The 20,527-nt window shown below is 43.2% G+C and overlaps 1 protein-coding gene across 1 annotated transcript; it reads right to left on the reverse strand.

Annotated features, from left to right (window-relative positions):
• Positions 1-229: 229 nt before the first annotated feature.
• Positions 230-16,486, reverse strand: PVALB (parvalbumin). Its single transcript, XM_061582712.1, is given in 6 exon segments — positions 230-465; positions 8,998-9,107; positions 12,713-12,845; positions 16,183-16,291; positions 16,294-16,410; positions 16,412-16,486. Coding segments are annotated over 6 exon segments (573 nt in total). The 3' UTR covers positions 230-436.
• Positions 16,487-20,527: the final 4,041 nt, after the last annotated feature.

A 20,527-nucleotide genomic window follows, 5' to 3' on the forward strand; every position in this document is an offset into this window, starting at 1 on the left:
TTTGTAGATGATGAAATCAATTTTTGCCACAAAGCAGTGACATGAGAGGAAATCATTTACCATTGGCATATTGCTACCGCAATAATTTCGCTCAATGCTTCTGACCTTATCCCAGCCTGTGCCACAGCAGGAGGGGTATTAGAACAGCCAAGAGGACTATATCCCTAACCCCATTCCAATTTTCCTTCCCACCCTTCCTTTCAAGCCAGAATAAAATGAAGCCCATGTGAAAAGGCAGGGAGAATGGAGCCCAGATTGATATGACCTTTATTATTTTAACATCTTTCAGCACAATTACAGAGTTACAGGGCTGCAGAGAACAAAGCTGGAATATAAAACAACATAAGTAAACAGAAGAAGAACCAAGGAAGTCAGCAAAAAATAGCTGGAATCAGGTGGTGAAGGGTAGATGAAGTGCTGAGTTTGGTCAAAGCCTTCATGATTCGGCCACCAAGGTTGAGAATTCTGGAGGAAAAATAGAGGCAAGGAGGAGATAGTCAGGGAGGTAGTTTTGTATCACGCAAGCACCTTGGACAGTTCTTTAAACTTTCAGAGTAAAACCCAGAATGGATTCATGGCCCCGCTGACATCGGAGCCACCAGCCTCTACTGCACATGAGGTGTGTGACAGTAAGAACCATCCTCATGGTTTCTGTTTTATGAGATCCAGTATGCCTTCCTGGACACAGTTTTCAAATCACCAATTTCACTGGTGTCCGTAACATAACAAGGGAGTAAATACTTTAAATGTTTTAAGGCTGTCTTTGCCAACCTTCTGCCCTCTAGATGTTTTGGACTCCAACTCCCATCAAACCCATCCAGCATAGCTGGGGCTGGGGCAGAAAGGAGTTGCACTCCAAAGTATCTGGAGGGCACTAGATAGGCAAAAGCTGCTTTAAGGTTTGCCATCTCCACAGTGGGTTTTATATTTCTTTACCAAGTCAGAAACAGCTTTGTTCCTTTTTTACTTGGCCTTTTCCTGACTGTTGTTTCGTTGCACAGTATGGGTATGCCAGACCCCTGCAAAGCCTCCCTGGGCCATGCTGGGTGTCCTATCACTCAGTGTCAGGGATCTCATAGACGTGGTCAAGGAGATGCTCAGTATACTGCCTATGCAACCTGCAAGTCCACTCTCCACACACACATACATTGGTGCCACTCACCATCATGATGGGCATTTTATTAATATAAAAACAAAGCTACCTTGCTCAGTCACACCAGAAACCAAACATGTCTATAGAATGAGGAAGTCTCCACAAACAGCTCCTTGGGCTAGCCTCTCCATACAGAGAAAGAATAGGGCACATATTCCTCAGGACATTTTCCATTGCCAGAGCTGCCAGGTTGGAACCTGGAAATTTGGCATTACGGCATCCCCAGTGAAAGGGCAGGCTGAGCAACCATTGCTTATCCCACCTATCTCCTCACTGGTGCTTTTATTGACTGATTGATTGATTGATATCCCACCCTTTCTCCCAGTAGGAACCCAGGGTAGCAAACTATAAAACATCATAAAAACAGACTTTAAAATATATTAAAACACAACAACCACTAAAAACATATTAAAACAAAACATTTTTAAAAGCTTTAAAAACATTTTAAAAAGGTTAAAAATCTATTAAAAAGCAGTTCCAACACAGATGCAGACTTTTATTCATCTGCCCCCATAAGCAGGACTCCAGGTATGCCATGCAGCAGACAAAAGGGGCGGGGGCAGGGGAAGGACTGCGGGGAGAAGCAGCAGCTGCCTAGTCTCTCTAACTTCATTGGTGATCTAAATACATAATGTAAATCTCTGGACTGTGATTGGGCAGCTCTGTCCACTGTGTGGAAGGAAGGAAGCTTACCCTTCTAAACCAGGAGTGGCTAACCTCTTTCATCACCCTTGCCCAACCTTCTGAGGGCCACATGCCAGTAATTGATGTGGCCACTCCACAATATCGCATGCGCACTCTTGTGTGCATTCATACACAGGACTCGCAGGGACACTGCTCCCTTCCTCAGCTGATCTACACAGATCCTTCAGCTGAGAAGAGGGGACTTGCACCCACTCTCTGCTCTTCAAATGGTCGGCCTGATGACCAGGGAGCAGACAATTTGCTTCCTCATCAGGGCACCAGGCTCTCCCCACCAAAGTGCTGTGTTTATTTTTAAAAATGTATTTTTAAAAATATTTTTGCCACTGAAGATGGGGGGGGGAGAAAAATGTGACTGGGGGCAGGAGATCACCCCCCCAAAAGTTAGCCACCCCTGTTCTAAGCTATTATGCAGGACAGTTTTGTCTGTGTACTACTGTTTATTTCATTTCTCATTTGCTTCTGCCTTGCTCCTTACCTCTAGGGAATCCTAGGACAGAAGGGTCCCTTCCCTTCAAAGTAACCAGAGAATGTTAGAGCTGTTACCGAAATATGTGCTGTGTGTGTGCATTTACCTAAGTAACAGGCTTTTACCCTGCATTTAGATCACTGAAGACTTAGTAAAATAAGAAAAACTACTTTATTTATAGAAATACATAGTAGGTAGGAAAGGCATACCTAGTTCTAACTAACTAAGTTGGAGGCGCAATGCCCAGACTTGGGTATTGCCCTCATGGCTCAGGAGAGAGAGCAAAGACAAAGATGTCTCCTCTCTCCTTGGACAGTCGAAGAAGAAAACAAAGGAAGGAGAGGCAGGTGAGCTTCCCTGAGCATATCAGTTTACAAGGGAAGGATGTTAGGTAGAGAACAACACAGGTAAAGGTAGGCAAGCCTAGCCAACTGGAAGATCATAACTCTATCTTCCTTCTGGAATACAAACAAAAGAACAAAACAGGAGTTGCTCTTGCCCCACTTCCAACAAGAGACATTAGCTACCAACAAGAAATATATATTACATATGGACCCTTTGCTCTATGGAATTCCCATTTCCTAGTTATTTGACAAATCTAGAGGCCCATCTAGATGGACTTTAACTGGCTTGCTTGAGATTTGTTTTGAAGGGCCACTGTGGTGAATCTCCATCTCCTTCTTGGACTGGTTTTGCCTTTTAATGTCTTGGGATAATGCCAGATCTATACATGACATGTGTCTCTCTGTCCCTATGGCCAAAGACACAAATGAAGTGCTAGCTCTGGGACATATACCAGCTTCTTTTTCTGGTAGAGGAGCAATATGACATAGTTTCATGAATCATGCATTTCTCCTAGCATGCTTCATGGAAAGAGGTGGCACTACAAGAACACTAACATGGTTACAGTAGATCTAAAACGGTGTAGGAAGCTGTCTTTTTGCAATATATATATATATATATAGCTCAGATATACATATACACACATACACATATATCCAGGCAGGTTCATCAAAAATGGGAAGCTAACACCATGTTCTTTTGCCTTAAGAATACAAAAAGAGGCTGCTGTATCAGGCCAGTGGCCCATCTAGCCCAGCATTCTGCTCTCACAGTGGCCAACCAGGTGCCTGTGGGAAGCCCACAAACAGGACCTGAGTGCAACAGTCCCATCCCCTCCTTACAGCAATTGGTATTCAAAACCACACTGCCTCTGACAGTGGAGGCTGAACATAGCCATCAGGGTTGGTAGCCACTGATAGCCGTATCCTCCATCTTCCTTGCATCATATTCTTCCGCCTTAGCTGTGCATAGCTGGGTCAGTGATGATCTTGGAATGCCAGATGTGTGTGATCTGGTATCGGCTCTTGGCTTGGGCCCAGAATTGGCATCCTTGAGCAGCCGCTAGGACCCACTGGTGCTCACACCTTCCCTGGACCAGGTGACTATGTCTGGGAGGAACCATCATTTTAGTTTTCCACAATACTCCCAATGTAGCATTGTTCTGGGCCATAATTTGTGAGAAATTAAAATGGTGATTCAGACCTAGCGCTTCTGTTGTCTGCTGCTTGCCAGGACTTATTGGCCTAGGAGATGCCCCATCAGAGGGCATTTTGCCAATGGGCCCCTCACATCTGAAGCTAACTTTGTCTTTCCCCTAAATTCTGCCCTTTCACCAAAGTCCCATCACTTTAGATTTGTTGCACTGTGTGTAGTTGTGTTGCTTAATTTCATTTAAAAGCAGCACCACAGCAGCAGAGAGTAACAGCAGATGTTGAAATGCGAGTGTGCCAGCGTGTGCGTGCGTTTGCCTAAGAAAGCAGGCTTTTACCCTGCAACAGCATCACTGAGATTGGAGACTTAGTAAAATAAGAAAAGCTACTTTATTTAGAGAAATACATAGTAGATAGAAAAGGCATACCTAGTTCTAACTAACTAGCTAAGTTGGAGGCATAACTCCCAGGTGTAGGAGTCAGCCCCATGCTCGGAGAGAGAGAGACAAAGGGAGTCTCCTCTCTCCTGGACAGCTGGAGAACAAAAGGAGTGGGAAAGGGCAGAAGGAGGAGGGGCAGGTAAGCTTCCCTAAAGGCGTCACAGTCTAGCGACAGAAGAACATAAGAACATAAGAAGAGCCTGCTGGATCAGGCCAGTGGCCCATCTAGTCCAGCATCCTGTTCTCACAGTGGCCAACCAGGTGCCTGGGGGAAGCCCGCAAGCAGGACCCGAGTGCGAGAACACTCTCCCCTCCTGAGGCTTCCGGCAACTGTTTTTCAGAAGCATGCTGCCTCTGACTAGGGTGGCAGAGCACAGCCATCACAGCTAGTAGCCATTGATAGCCCTGTCCTCCATGAATTTGTCTAATCTTCTTTTAAAGCCGTCCAAGCTGGTGGCCATTACTGCATCTTGTGGGAGCAAATTCCATAGTTTAACTATGCGCTGAGTAAAGAAGTACTTCCTTTTGTCTGTCCTGAATCTTCCAACATTCAGCTTCTTTGAATGTCCACGAGTTCTAGTATTATGAGAGAGGGAGAAGAACTTTTCTCTATCCACTTTCTCAATGCCATGCATAATTTTATACACTTCTATCATGTCTCCTCTGACCCGCCTTTTCTCTAAACTAAAAAGCCCCAAATGCTGCAACCTTTCCTCGTAAGGGAGTCGCTCCATCCCCTTGATCATTCTGGTTGCCCTCTTCTTTTTTTTTTTCCAATTAATTTTTATTCCAATTTTCAAAACCAAAACAATACAAAAGAAAACAACACAAATCAATAACTAGTACAATACAAAAAGAAAGAAAATATATATATATATATAAAAAAGAAAGAATATTGACTTCCGATTTGTCATAGTTCAGCTATAAATCTATAATATATAACAAACCTATCTCTTAATAGATTATAAAATCACCTTCCTCCAACGGTTATCTTAGTTGGTTTCAAATCTCATTAACATCATATCATTTTAATCTTCCACAAAAAGTCAAAGAGAAGTTTCCAATCCTTGAGATATATGTCAATCAATTTTTTTTCTAAATAAACATGCCAATTAATCCAACTCATCAAATCTACTAAGTCCAGTAATTTTAAATCGCTCTTCTGTCATTATCCATATTGGGTCCATCTTCCATCTTTACGCACCCAAAAATCTTGCTGTCATAGTCATATAATAAAAGTCTGATAGGAATTTCCTCCATCACAGATGTTTTCTTACCATCAAATCCAAACGTATCACTGAAGTGTTGTTGCAAAGCCGCATCTCTGTTCCTCTTTTCCACATGATACACTAGTACATCTCTTGAAGGTTTTTCCATTGACACAAAACAGGGATTAATTCTGTTAACTTTCTCCATTTCAAGTTCCATCAAATCCTTCCAGTCCAAGAATTTTCTTGAACCGATAATATCTTTATCTCCAATCTCTTCAATTCCTTCAAGGACAGCGCTGAATTCCAAACTATAATATTTGTCTCCAGGATCCATCACAGCCAGAAAATCCAAATCTTTTTTCATGTCCATAATTAAGCCAATCTCCATAGTTTGAACCTTGCCTTTAATTTCTCTTCCATCCTTTTTTTGTTTTCCAGATCTATCTTTATTCTCCTTTCTCATAGAATCCTGAGTTTCTTTCAGCTCCTGTCTCATTTCGTGAAATTCAATTCTCCACGCTTGTCTATTATTTCTCAGTTCTTGTTTTATTGAGTTAATCCCATTCATTATTTTCTGAAACATGTCTAGAGATAAAGTCCCTTCTTGTACATCCATGATCTTCTTAATTGTCATTCTTAAAACCAAAGGAACAAAACTCCTTCAATTTTCAATGTCCCAAACAGAGAGCAGCTTATTTCTTTAACCAGTTACAAAGGAGTTAATCTTTCCAGCAAACTAACGTCACACGCTAGACAGCCCTTATCTCTTATCTGCCCAGAAGTGTAAGAACGGCTTTAGTTCACAGCGTCGAAATAGCTAGTAGCAGAGAGAATGAGCAGATTCGTCAAAAAGAAAAAAAAAAAGTAGATCAAGAAAAATAGTCCCAGTCTTATCTCTTTCAATCAGAAATCTCTCATCCGTTTAATCTTTAGAATGCTATTTTCCATGTCAGCTTTTTGCAATAAAAAAAAAGATACGCTATTTATATTTTCTTCCCCCTTAGTTCCGTGAATAAAAAAAGGAAAGTCTTACCTCACCTAGGTTATCTCAATTGCTGTTACTTTGACAAATCTCTTTAGCTGTATAGATAAGAAAATGATGAATGTAGACAGGAGGATGTTTGCCTGTTAATCCGTATAAAAAAAGGGTCACTTATCCAGCTGAGCTAGCATAAAAATCCTCGCTCTGTCTGAGCTGCTGGAAGACAGACAATTCTGACGAATTCCAGACTCCAACAATCAAAACAAAGCTATGTAGGAAATCTCACGTTTCTTCTTTAACCGGAAGAAATTATTCCCAGTCAGAAAAGAGCCTTCTGACTGAATTTAAACTGGAAAAGTTTCATCCAAGACGAGAGCTCGTCTCAGAGGCTGCACAGGCGTAGGGATCCTCCTGGGAAGTCCTGGTTGCCCTCTTCTGAACCTTTTCCAACTCTATAATATCCTTTTTGAGATGAGGCGACCAGAACTGTACACAGTATTCCAAATGCGGCCGCACCATAGATTTATACAACGGCATTATGATATCGGCTGTTTTATTTTCAATACCTTTCCTAATTATCGCTAGCATGGAATTTGCCTTTTTCACAGCTGCCGCACACTGGGTCGACATTTTCATCGTGCTGTCCACTACAACCCCGAGGTCTCTCTCCTGGTCGGTCACCGCCAGTTCAGACCCCATGAGCGTATATGTGAAATTAAGATTTTTTGCTCCAATATGCATAATTTTACACTTGTTTATATTGAATTGCATTTGCCATTTTTCTGCCCATTCACTCAGTTTGGAGAGGTCTTTTTGGAGCTCTTCGCAATCCCTTTTTGTTTTAACAACCCTGAACAATTTAGTGTCATCAGCAAACTTGGCCACTTCACTGCTCACTCCTAATTCTAGGTCATTAATGAACAAGTTGAAAAGTACAGGTCCCAATACCGATCCTTGAGGGACTCCACTTTCTACAGCCCTCCATTGGGAGAACTGTCCATTTATTCCTACTCTCTGCTTTCTGCTTCTTAACCAATTTCTTATCCACAAGAGGACCTCTCCTCTTATTCCATGACTGCTAAGCTTCCTCAGAAGCCTTTGGTGAGGTACCTTGTCAAACGCTTTTTGAAAGTCTAAGTACACTATGTCCACTGGATCACCTCTATCTATATGCTTGTTGACACTCTCAAAGAATTCTAATAGGTTACTGAGACAGGACTTTCCCTTGCAGAAGCCATGCTGGCTCTGCTTCAACAAGGCTTGTTCTTCTATGTGCTTAGTTAATCTAGCTTTAATCATACTTTCTACCAGTTTTCCAGGGACAGAAGTTAAGCTAACTGGCCTGTAATTTCCGGGATCCCCTCTGCATCCCTTTTTGAAGATTGGCATTACATTTGCCACTTTCCAGTCCTCAGGCACGGAGGAGGACCCAAGGGACAAGTTACATATTTTAGTTAGCAGATCAGCAATTTCACATTTGAGTTCTTTGAGAACTCTCGGGTGGATGCCATCCGGGCCCGGTGATTTGTCAGTTTTTATATTGTCCATTAAGCCTAGAACTTCCTCTCTCGTTACCACTATTTGTCTCAGTTCCTCAGAATCCCTTCCTGCAAATGTTAGTTCAGGTTCAGGGATCTGCCCTATATCTTCCACTGTGAAGACAGATGCAAAGAATTCATTTAGCTTCTCTGCAATCTCCTTATCGTTCTTTAGTACACCTTTGACTCCCTTATCATCCAAGGGTCCTAGATGGTCTCCTGCTTTGAATGTATTTATAGAATTTTTTGTTGTTGGTTTTTATGTTCTTAGCAATGTGCTCCTCAAATTCTTTTTTAGCATCCCTTATTGTCTTCTTGCATTTCTTTTGCCAGAGTTTGTGTTCTTTTTTATTTTCTTCATTTGGACAAGACTTCCATTTAAACCTATCCATCTGGAGGACCCTAGCTCTATCTTCCCTCTAGAGCTTAAACAAAAGAACAAAACAGGAGTTGCTCTTGCCCCACTTCCAACAAGATTAGTGATTCTTGCCTTCCGATAGCCACATCCCACTTTTGTTCTGAATTTAAAATGGAGTTATGCTTTCACCTTACACCTAGAAGATGTACGCTTAGACAGTGACAGAAAAAGAGGAACACACTCTTGGAGGTAAATTTCTGCATAATTCATTGATGAATAGAATGTATATCCAGAGCCATGACTCATGCAGAGATGCAGTGGGCACCAGACTGCTCCAAAGTTGGGCATTCTGCTGCAACGTTTAAGCATGAGTGATTGCCTAACTTCCAATGCAATAATATAGCAAAATGACCTGCCTCCAATCAGAGGCTCTTTGGAAGGAAACGGCTGAGATCTAGTGGACAACCTCCTTGGTGACTTGTTGCCATGAGGTAATAGGAGCATTTGATGATTAAATTTTCTTGTGTCATATTTCTTGTGTCCCAGAATGCATTCGGGAAACCACTGCTTTTGAACGTGTGATTGTTCCTGGTATTGATTGGTTCTGACCTCCTGGTGTCATGCCTGAACTCTCCAGAGCAAGGCACTTACCATTAAAACCAATCTTGCCATTCCCATCTTTATCTCCAGCGGCCAACAATGCCTTGGTTTCCTTATCAGACAGTTCCCTGCCGTCAGGGGAAAAGCTCTTCAAAATAAACCTATGAATGGGAAGAATGGGGAAATAGGGGGATCAAGTTCAGACATTTTTTAAAAAATATATTACTTAGTATGTATGTGCTATTTAAATGTACAGACAGCTTTTCTTCTGGAAGGTGCTCCAAAGAGGTTTAAAACAGAGAATTAAAGATCACAAAATGTAATTTTGTTCAGTTTTTTAAAAAATTCACATTAAAAAGTAGCCATTTAGGACAACAGCAGTACTGGAATTAAAGATGATGGCCCCCTCCAGATGGATGTTTTATTGTGAATGTGTTCTGCAACAAGTTTTGACACAATAATAGCACATTTGTGGTGGATTTATTCTGCAGTGCTTTCCCATTGCTACCACATTATTGGGGCTTTAGCACAACAGAAGGTGGACAAAAATAAACCAGAACATTTGTGGTTTAAAATGTTATGGGATGTCAGCAGAAAGTTAGGGGATATGAACTGATGGGAAAGCTGTGTGACCACCCCAAAACTTTTTCAGGTACAAACAGTATTGAAAGCAGGATTGCATGTAACTGCCCAGATAGCACTGTGAGCACAAATCTCTGTGAATGTTCTATAAAAAGGATGTCCAGGGGGCCCTATGTGCAGGTCAAGCAGAACAAATGCATGTTCCCAAACTCTGAAAGGCCGTGGTGGAATGTGTCTTGCAGGTCTGTTTGATGAAGGAAGTCCATCATTCTGGCATCACCAAACACTGTGTTAAACTATGTCCTACTCAAAGTAGGCCCACTGAAATTAATAAACCTAAGTCATATCCATTCATTTCAATACGTCTACTCTGAGCATCACTTAGATACAATCCCATAAAAATAAGACAAGATACCCATTTCTGGTGACAGACAGCCTCACTTATGATAGCGATGGCAGCTGGAGCAACATCCTTTCTGTGAATCTCAATTTATATGTGTGTGTGTATATATATATATATAGTTTTATATGGGACATGATACTTCCTAAGTTCAAAGAACTTTAAAGATAAAAAACAACACTTGAATTTAGTCCAGAAACAGACTAGGAACTTGTTTTTTATGCTGTATGTTTTATATGCTGTTTTTTTTTTATGCTGGTCTATGACCATAACAATAAACTATTCTAATGTAAGGAGGAGCCAACATGATGCCTTCCAGATGTTGTTGGACTACAACTCACATAATCTCTGTCCATTGGCCATCCTAGCTGGGGATGATGGGTTGTGTAGTCCAACAACATCTGGAGGTCACCACTTTGGCTACCCCGGACTAATAACTAGTAGAGCTTTCAGAGGATCAGTGCCACATGCTCTCAGTGCATAGCACTACATAAAGGCCACATTGCCTCATTCCAGACCAGCTGATGTTTCCAGATTGTCTTTAAGAACAGTTTCATGGAAAGCATGTTACAGTAGTCAAGTCCAGTGGTTTACTATAACATGCACAGCTATAGCTGAGTCCCTAGTCTCCAAGAAAGGGCGCAGCTGGCAGATCAACCGCCGGTGAGAGAATGCACTCCTGGCCAAAGCTGCCATCTGGACATCTGAAAGCAATGGTGGGTGTAAGACCACTCCCCAAACTGCAAACTTACTCCTTAAGGAGGAGTGTGATCTTATCAAGAACCTGTATTTCTCCCAAGACGCCACTCACAGCTCTAGCTCTGCCTTGTTTGGATTGAGCATCAGTTGATCTGCTCTCATTCTGTCCGTTGCCGAGCTCAAGCACAACAGGCTAGAGGAACAGTTGGTCCTGTCCTGCCTTGTGAGGGTGACCTTACTAATGTCACCCAAAGAGGGAAAATTGTCACATGAAGGTGCTTTGTGTGGAAGAGAGTCTTACTAGGGAAAGCTCCATTTCAGATGCTTCAGCAGTTATTTCAAGCAATGTTACAGATTCCTTCCACCCATTATCTTTTGAGAATGCTTCTCTTTTTAAGTGCTCACCCACTGCAAGCAGGGCTCTAGCTTGGTGGAGGCAAGAGCTGCAGAGCCCCCTTGGGAGATAATCTAGGCTCTCCCTTCCTTGAATTTCCATATTTCATCTAAAAATAAAAAGGCTATAACCCTTTTACTTTATAGAAGGAAAAGAACATGCAAGCATATTCAACCCACTTCTTCAATAAGAAGGTAACAGTTCCAACCTGATCAGTACTTGGCACTAACTTTTTTTAAAAATTATTTATTGCATTTATAGCCCGTCCTTCCTCCCAGAAGGAGCCCAGGGTGGCCAACAAAAACACTAAAAGCACTCTAAACCATCTTTAGAAACATTTTAAAACAAAACATCTTAAAAACACCTTTTTAAAAAATCTTTCAAAACATTTTAAAAAGCAGTTCCAACACAGATGCAGATTGGGATAAGGTGGATTGATGAAAGAGGAAGGTCTTCAGTAGGCACTAAAAAGATAACAGAGATGGCACCTGTCTAATATTTAACATGTATATTTAAATGTTATTAAAAATATTAAATAAATGATATATCTTCAGGCTGCAGTCCTATATATACTAACCTGGGAGCAAGCCTGATTTAACTCAATGGGACTTACTTCTGAGTAGACACATAGGATTGCACTAATATGCTTTATTAGACCAGGGCTAGGGAACATTTGGCCCTCCAGTTGTTGCTGAATGACCACTCCCATCAGCCCCAGCAAGTAGGGCCAATTACTAGGGATGATGGGAGTTGTAGTTCAGCAACATCTGGAGGGCCATAGGTTCCCATACCTGGATTAAACTATTTGCATTGCATTTTCTGCTGTTTTGCATTGATGTATAGCCCAGAAAGGAGAACAGTGAGAGGGGAGACATGATGTTACATGGAAGAAGACAAAGGCTTTCTCTCTGTTGCCCCAGAGAGCAAGACCACTTCTAATGGGCTTGAATAACAGGAGAGTAAATTTTGATGAATGTTTGGAGAAACTTCTTAATAGTAAGAGCAGTTTGACAGTGGAACTAATTACTGGGGGGGGTCTCTCCCTCAAGAGGTTTTCATACAGAAACTGGACAGTCATCTCTCAGGGGTGCTCTTGTTCTGGATTTTCAGCATCAAGCAAGGGACTGAACTAGGCGGCTTACAAGACCCTTTCAACTCTAAGATTCCATGACTGCATACACACCATACATTTAAAATGCACGACTGCCCCCAAAGAATTGTAGGAACTATAGTTTACTCCTCAGAGCTACTACGTCCAATGCTCTTAACAAACCACAGTTCCCAGGATTCTATTTTTGAGGAGTGTGTGCACTTTAAATGTACAGTGTGTACACAGCCTATGACTTAGGGTAGGCCTTCAATGTAACTTTAGCTCTTCTCACCATGTCTAGCTCTTACTCCCAGCAGTTGAGTTCTTGGATCTGGATTGGTTGTATTTCACTAGTGAAAAATATGAAACCAGATCTCTTTATGTATCGGGGTGGTGCAGGTGGTTATTGTCTTTTCTACAGGCTGATCTTAGTCATATGATAGCAGGTAGCTTAATGTCTTCTATGCATACATTGACTTTCTCCCTCTCATCAGCTGATCATGACCAGATTCTGCCACATATAAGACCAGCCTGTGTTACACATTGCTACAACAACCCATATTTGTGCAGGCATATGAGAAGAATAGGGATCTTTTCTTACATTAGTTCTTCCTCCTCAATGAAGCCACTTTTATCTTTGTCCAGAATATTGAAAACTTTCTTCAAATCTTCAAGGCTCTTCTCTTTCAACCCCACCTTCTTAAAAAACTTCTTGTGGTTAAAAGACTCATCAGCTGCAAGAAGATGAAGAATTGAGCAGGGTACTGTTGTTTTAGGCTGGCTACCAAGACACATTAGCAATTATCTCTCTCTGTAAGTAACAACACATCCAGTCATCTGCACTGTGCCAGTATCATGAGGCTGGTTAAATACATGTCTGTTCATTGGTTATCATACTATAACACCAGGTGATGTTTGCATCTGTGAATGGGCCATCATAGGTCTAGCATCTCAGATACAATGCTTTTCAATGGTGTTAGGTCATTCATTCAGCTGCAAGTGATTAAGTGCAGATAAATTCAATTATCCATATAAGGGGGTGGGGAACTGGGTCAGTTGGGTGGGCTAGATTGTTATTTCCTCCACTCCCTGGGCCTAGTTTGACAGGTGGATGGCCTATTTTTGCCTATGTGGCCAATCAGCTGGTTGTTGGGGCTTGCAAAGTGTCATAGATTATGAACCAGCCTGTAGATTTCCCTCCTTCCCTGCTGACAGTGACATAACTAAGATCTTCCAAAGTGTCTATATGTGTTTCAGAGGGAATTACAACAAATATATCTTCTTTCTTCAGCTATGAAGCTCAAGGCAGGTTCTTTGGGAATCCTAAGTGGTCTCCCATCAGTACTGGCCAGGCCCAGAACAATTAAGCTTTAGTAAAGTTGCTCCATTGTCTATCTTTAGGCCACATCGTGGAGTATTACTGGGAAACTTACCCAAAACACTTTGTAATCTGTCTGGAAGGTAATTATTTTGTCCCTGCTTTTCCCTTGAGGCTGTTGATGTGCCACAAATGCCTAACACAGGTCTGTGTGAAGTAAGGGTCAATAAGAAATATTTGTGGGCTAGTCATTTTTGTGGCCAAGGGCCATGCTAGATGCGATAGAGATTAATTTATTTATTGCAATATTTCTATGCCACCTTTCTCAAAGTTTCAAAGAAGTTAACCATCATGGGGGGGGGATACAATTGGTTACATCCCACCCACCAAAATGTGCATTCTAGGGATTAAGACTGAAAGCTTGCTGATCCTCTTTGGATATCACTGAGATGGGCACAGTTGTGAAGGGGAGGAAGTAAGGAAATGAGAGTGTATGAAAAAAAGTACCTTGGTTAGCTCAGTATTTGATGTGATGCCTCTGTGTAGGGAGAGATACATTTTTAACACATCTCTAGCCCCCACACTGCATTGGGCCAACTCTGCTGCCAAGTAAGAATGCAGAGGCTTGCTGTGTTAGTTGTCATATTTTGATGTTGTCACCTGCCTTGTATATTTAAGAAGAGGGATAATACAGTAAATAGCACCGGAACTCATAGTCAGATGTGCTGATACTTCAACTTTTTCTCCAATGACTCCCCCCCCCCATTTTCTGGATATGTATATTATTTCAGGCAATTACCCAGAGACTGCTATACTGCAGCCCTCCTTTCAGAGACCGGTTTCTCTCTCTCTCTCTCCCCACAATAAAGGACATCAGAAATTAAACTTTGGTCTCCTCCCCAATGGTGTTAAATCCAAGAGAGGCGCTAGGGAAATCTAACGCAGTGACCTCTAAAAAGTGCCCTGATTAGAGGACGCTTTGCCTCTTTTGACGCGGGCAGAAGCTTTTGTCCGCCCCTGCCTGCAAATCGAGAGAACCGCTGAAAGAAAAGAGGAGGGAGGGAAAAAGAGCGCGCGGGGGACCAGCCCGTTCCTAGAGGGATCTGCTCTCTCTTTTTCTCCGTATTTTTCCCTGAGCAACGCCTGCTACAGCAACGAAGCGCCAAGGGCTAAAGCAATGCTGCTTCTTGCCTTTACAGGATCTTGGGCTGCTGCTATGATGAGTTTCCTTCGGAGCTCAACTCTTAGCTTAGCGTTCTCGGCAAGGTCGCCGCATAAGCAGGGAGGAAGAGAGAGGCGCGTGGCGGGAAAGGACATCGCGGTGGTTTAGAATGGATGGATGGGTGGGTGGGTGGGTGGGTGGGTGGGTGGGGGGCAAGTTTAGCATGCCCATTCGCGGTGAGACCAGAAATATCCTGATGGTGGTGGCTGAAAGTTGCTTAGACCAGAGATACCTGGACAATGCAGGGTCCTTGGGCGGGGGCAGGTGGGTGGCGTTTCCTCGAAGCTTCCAGGGTCTGACACCTGGGAAAGGTGGACCTTGCCTGATGGGGGTCTCTGCCTTGTGCTCTGAGTTTTACCAGCTAATCTTTGTGTCTGAAGGTGTGTGCGTGCGGGGGGAGGAGCGATACCCTGCGAAGACAGGGGATTAAAAGAGTTTTTATTCAATCTAGACATTTTTAAAAAATAATTACTATTCCATCTTTCTTCCATCATGGAACTGAAAATGGCACACACGTGGTTCCCGGGAAATCTCCCATTCAGGTACTGACCAGACCCCGACCTGCTTCGGCCATAATCTGGGACCAAAGGAGTACTTGCAGCAGGGGTAGCCAAGGTGGTGCCCGCCAATGTTGTTGGGCTCCAGCCAACTCTCATCAGCCCCAGCCATCATGACCAATAGTCAGGGATGATGGAAAGTGGAGTCCAGCAGCATCTGGAGTGCACCACCTTGACTACCCTGCCCTATAAGAAGGACAGACCTCTCCAAGTGGGGAACCGGGGGGTGGGTAGTGCCAGCCTCACAGAAAAGAAGCAGGGTTGCCAAATCCCCCCCCCTCTCTGTGTGTGTCTGGAGATGGGATGGTTGGGTGGTGGTTTGAATCCTAGAGCTCATGGTTAACCCTATTGTGTCTGTCCACAGTCCTGAACCGGTGGCAGGAGCTGACCACTGCATGCTCAAAAAGAAAACGAGGGAAGCCTCCTACAGGTGAAGGTTGGGCCTTTGCGGCCACCACACCCGCAGCCCCGTTTTAGCTAAAACCCACGGATTTCTTTCAAAACTTCAGCATCCTGAAAAGCACAAACAAATAAAACAAGACGGGGACAAGGAATGCGCGTCCTTGGAAAGATAGGGAAGAGAGGACTTTATTACTGGAAATTCCGGAGGGGGGGTCTGGAGGAGGTTGTCTTGCTGAAGGAGGATGCCAGAAGTGCATAAGCTTACTCAGGGTTCCCTATGCCAATCGTTGGGCTGCTGAAATGTGAAAAATTCTCTGCTACCTGCAGTGGATCCCCCGGGATCTTCGCAGCAAAATTAACGAAGCATTTTATTTCATCGCTCTAAGTGTCCAAAGAAAGTTAGCAAGCCGAAGGCAAGAGCCCCGGACTTTGAACGGCTCAGCCTCACAGACGCCCTTTCAAATCTAACTAGCCCTTCTCTCCGCATCGCTGGAGTTTTAAAGACCGGTCTGTCTTGCACCCACCCGCCCCGCACTCCATCCCGGTGCTTGCAAGGCTCTGCCGTGGCTCACCTGCAAAGGCTCCCACCGCCTTCTTGATATCGTCAGCGCTGAGCACGTCCGTCATAGCCATCCTTGCAACTGTTGGAAGAAACAGAGGGAGGGAAAGGACCAAAAGATTTAAGAAGAAGGCGGGACAGGGGGGGGGAGAGAGCGAGAGGAAGGGAAAGGGCCCTTCCCATCATTTTTGCTCATATGACCAAAACTGCAGTGCCGGGCGGAGATGGCACACCGGGATACGGGCTGGAGTTGTGCCAGCCATAGGCAGAAGCCGGAGCTCCACAAGGCGTTTGGGGGGCTGTGTGCGTGCGGACATGGCTCTGGCGGGCGGGCAGCAGTTTGCAAGAAGAGAGCCACCGGCGTAGGCGAATTGATTGTGGCTGGGGCAAATTTGTTTCGGTACGTTTGTGCCTCTGCAGCCCAATTCGCCCTTGGTGGCGGGAAAGAATTAGAGACAGGAAGCGAGGGAGGGTGATGTCAAGGTCAAGCTGTGGGCCGGCAGGATGAAAGAAAGTGGTGGGACGACTAACCAAAGGAGAGCAGGGCTTCCTTGAAAGCAGTTCTTGATCCAACCAGGATGGGAGGGAGATCTATCTATCTATGATGGTAAGGATCTATATCTATGTCTCTTTATATCTATATATAGGATGCGAGGGATATATCCTCCTAGCATTCCTCCATGGAGCTCTAGGATGTGCCTGTTCCTTTCCATTTCAGCCTCACAACAATTTTGTCAGGAAGGTTTCAGGCAGAGCCCACCATCGCCCACTGTGGATCTGAAGCCAGGTCCCCCCCGCGGAAGCCCCCCTTACACTTGGTAGTATATTTCATTGGTTGATTTGAAAGAGAAGGAAAGAAGGAAAGAAGGAAAGAAGGAAAGAAGGAAAGAAAGAAAGAAAGAAAGAAAGAAGATTTCTGCAGGTGTCGCTTTCCTCGCCCCTGCTTGCTTCCCCAAATCCCCCTTTCTGAACAGTTACAGTACACCACCCATTCTTTTTGTACCACTTCGCTTCTTTGCATCTGGTCAACTTGCAGTGCCTAACCTGTTAGCAAACCAGCAACAGGAAAAAAGAAGACCCACTTATGAACGATAGCATCTCTTCTTGGGTCCAAACTGCTGCCCTGCTGTGAATAAAGCTTCAGTCCTATGTTCATGGGAGTAAAACCCCACTGAATATAGCATGGCTTGTTTCTGAATAAATACGCATTGGATTGGACTTCATAAGAGTCTAACATACTAGGCCTGGTGGATCATGCTTAGGGGCCTATGTAGTTCAGCATCCTAACAGTGACTAAGAAAGCCCACCAGCAGGACACGAAAACACAACCCCACTTCCTTACTTAGCTTGCCCCCCCAAATGGATATTCAGAGACATTCTACTTCTGGACATGGAGGATCTGTGTAGCTATTTTGACTAATAGCCATTGAAGGACCGATCCTCTATGAATTTGGGACATATTCCAGAAAAGAACAGGTGGGAACATACGGCCAAACCAGAAGTGAAAGATCAAGAGGCGTATGTGAGCAAAACAATTAAAAAGATGAAAAGTAGAATTTTAAATGTGATGCTGAAAATCAGCAGAAGCCAGTGAAACTCACAAAACAAAACTTGTGCATCATAAAAAGGAGATAAGATGTGCAGCAGCATATGCTAAATGTTGACCATTGGGGGAGTCAGATAACTTGAGAAAATGAGAAAGTTCTTTTTATGATGCACAGGTTTTGTTCTGTTTTGTCACCTTCAGAAATTTGGTCAAGGGGTGACAGTATATTACTTTTCCGAGATGGTAATTTCCATCCATTGTAGTATTTGGGAGGTACTTCTTCATTTTAAGCTTTCTAGGTTATGGACTCTGTCCCCTTTCTTTCATACAGATCTGCAGCATCCCAGAATGCTCTTCTCTGCCCTTTCTATAGAGTTTATATCCAGGGACAACTGCAGAAATCCTTTCCACCAGGTTCCTGGTATACCCCACTATAACTATGTTCTCTTTTAGCACCAAGTGATCCAATACCCCCATCTTGGCTTTGAGGCTTCTGGCATTAGCATATAAATACATATAAATTGTGCCCCTTTCCAAATAAAAAATTCTTGTGCAATTTTGTCTGTTCAGTCTTTGGTCTTCTTTCGCTTTTTTGTTACATTCTTGTCTCACTCTTTTTCCAAGGAGTTCATTTTATCCCCAGAACATCCTGTGAAGTAGGTTCAGCTGAAAGAGGGCCACCAGCCTAAGGTCATCCCAGTGAGTTTCAATGCTGAGTAGGGAAAAGAAATTGAGTTCTCCTGGTTCTAGTCAAGCCCTCTAATCATCACACTATTGTCATAAAGCGTTAACTCCTCCAGCTCTTCTGCAATTTATAGTGACAATCTTCCTACATCTCTCTTTCTGCAGAAATACTTGGCTTTACTTGTGCTAATTTAGACTTCTCCAAGGAGAATCAAGTACTGTAAATGCATTCTTTTATGCATTAGCAGAGAATTTAACTAAGATGCAGCAGAGATAAGCTACATGTGCTGTGTGATTTACCTGAAAGGAGCAGGCTTTTACCCTGCGTTCAAATCATTGAGCACACGCAGCTTAACTCCATTACCTCTTAGTTAAATTCTCTGCTAATGCATAACAATAGATTACGGACAGCAGTTACTAAAATCAGCTGCATATGCAGAATCCTGCTAAACAGAGAGTCAAGAGCTGATTAGTGTGATTTACAAAGGAATCAAAGGGAGATTTAGGACCAGAAAGAAAAACTTAGGATAGGAACTATGGCTAAAGAATCCACATTTAAAATGCGTATTGCAAAGCTGGACATAAGTAACTATGCCCTCTGGAGTATTCCAATGAAGGCTTTTCTCAGAGGTCAGGATCTGTTAGAAGCCTTAACTCAGGAGCAGCCTCCAGACAGAGACCAAGGTGCTTTATGAATGAAAAAATGGCAAAGGTTATAGCCTTCTTATTTCTGCAATTTCTGATTATGTTTCGAATTATTTGTCTGCATTGTCAATCAGCCAGAAAAGTTTGGGAAAATATTAATGCAGTGCATGAAAAGAAATCCAAAAATCACACAATGTTTCTGTACAAAGCTTTATAGTTGCTGCAGAAAATTCCTTGTAATGTTACTTGTAATGTTATGGATCAAGGAGAAATCTGTTGTACTGCTAAATGGATTATTACAATGAATTTCTATTTTGTGCCCCACAAACCTCACAGAACCCAGTGACAAGATAAAGCTGAACTCTATGGAATCAGGATTAGCACAAAACAATCCAAATTATGCATGCACAAATCTATTAATAGGTTAAACTTGTACTTAATTTTAAACAATTTTTTTCCTCTTAATACCTCACCAAAATCTATTGCCACCAGGCTAACTTGTCCATGTCCTAAACCGGGCCACCAGCAGATGGTCCAGCCACCTACCGCTGGTCTGCCACCCCCAAACTTAGGACACTACCCCCTCAATATGTGTCCATTGCACCATTGTCATCTGGTTCTCTGTTGGCTGATTGGGTTCTCTGTACAGAACTCCCCAATCACTGTCTTCTGGTCTCTGTTAGCATTTAGATGCATCCATAGAAATGCCCAAAGATCTCCCACAGACAGTTCACTCTAAGGTCTCCCAAACAACAGTCTTTGACTTCCACCACCCTACTCAAATTGAACCAAATGATTTTAATCCTTAATTTTATCACCCCTTATTACATCTCTGTCCTGTATATCCCCATACCTTCATCAAGGTAATAGCTCTGTCACCAAACCTGGGAGCAGTCACTTGTTCCAGACAACCAGGGAGTTATCCAAGACCGCTTGTCTTCCCAGTCGCCAAGTGCTGTCATCCCTATTAATTTGAGTGGGCATCCTCACTCAGGCACAGAGTGCTTTTCACTTAAATCTTCAAAGTTTCCCCTGCCCTTGTCCAAACAAGGCTCTCTGTCCTCGGAATGGAGTCAACCAAAGTGCCTCATTGCATCACTCCCAAGCCCTGCTCCCAAGCTCCAATGGAGAAACCACCTGTGGAAGGAAAAATAACTCACCATTCAAATTTAGGAGTAGCAGTCGCTTGGACAAGCTTTATTGCAATAAAGAAAATACTGATGTACATTAGGAGAGAGAGTCAGAGAGTCTCTCTCCCGAACCATGGGCCCACAGGCTTATATAGTTTAACATATGTCACAGCAAAAAGCACATCTTATAACCATATATAGCAATATCTTACACCCCTTTATGGGTGGTCACCTTACACATTTGTTGCCCTGCCCATCCATGTGCCAGGTTATTGGTACCCGCCCCTATCCAAAACCTTGCCATTCTAAAGACCAGCTTGTACCATCCTAAAACCCAGCTTGTACCAGCTGCT

The sequence above is a fragment of the Rhineura floridana genome, chromosome 8 (genome assembly GCF_030035675.1).
Source record: "Rhineura floridana isolate rRhiFlo1 chromosome 8, rRhiFlo1.hap2, whole genome shotgun sequence".
NCBI lineage: Eukaryota > Metazoa > Chordata > Lepidosauria > Squamata > Rhineuridae > Rhineura > Rhineura floridana.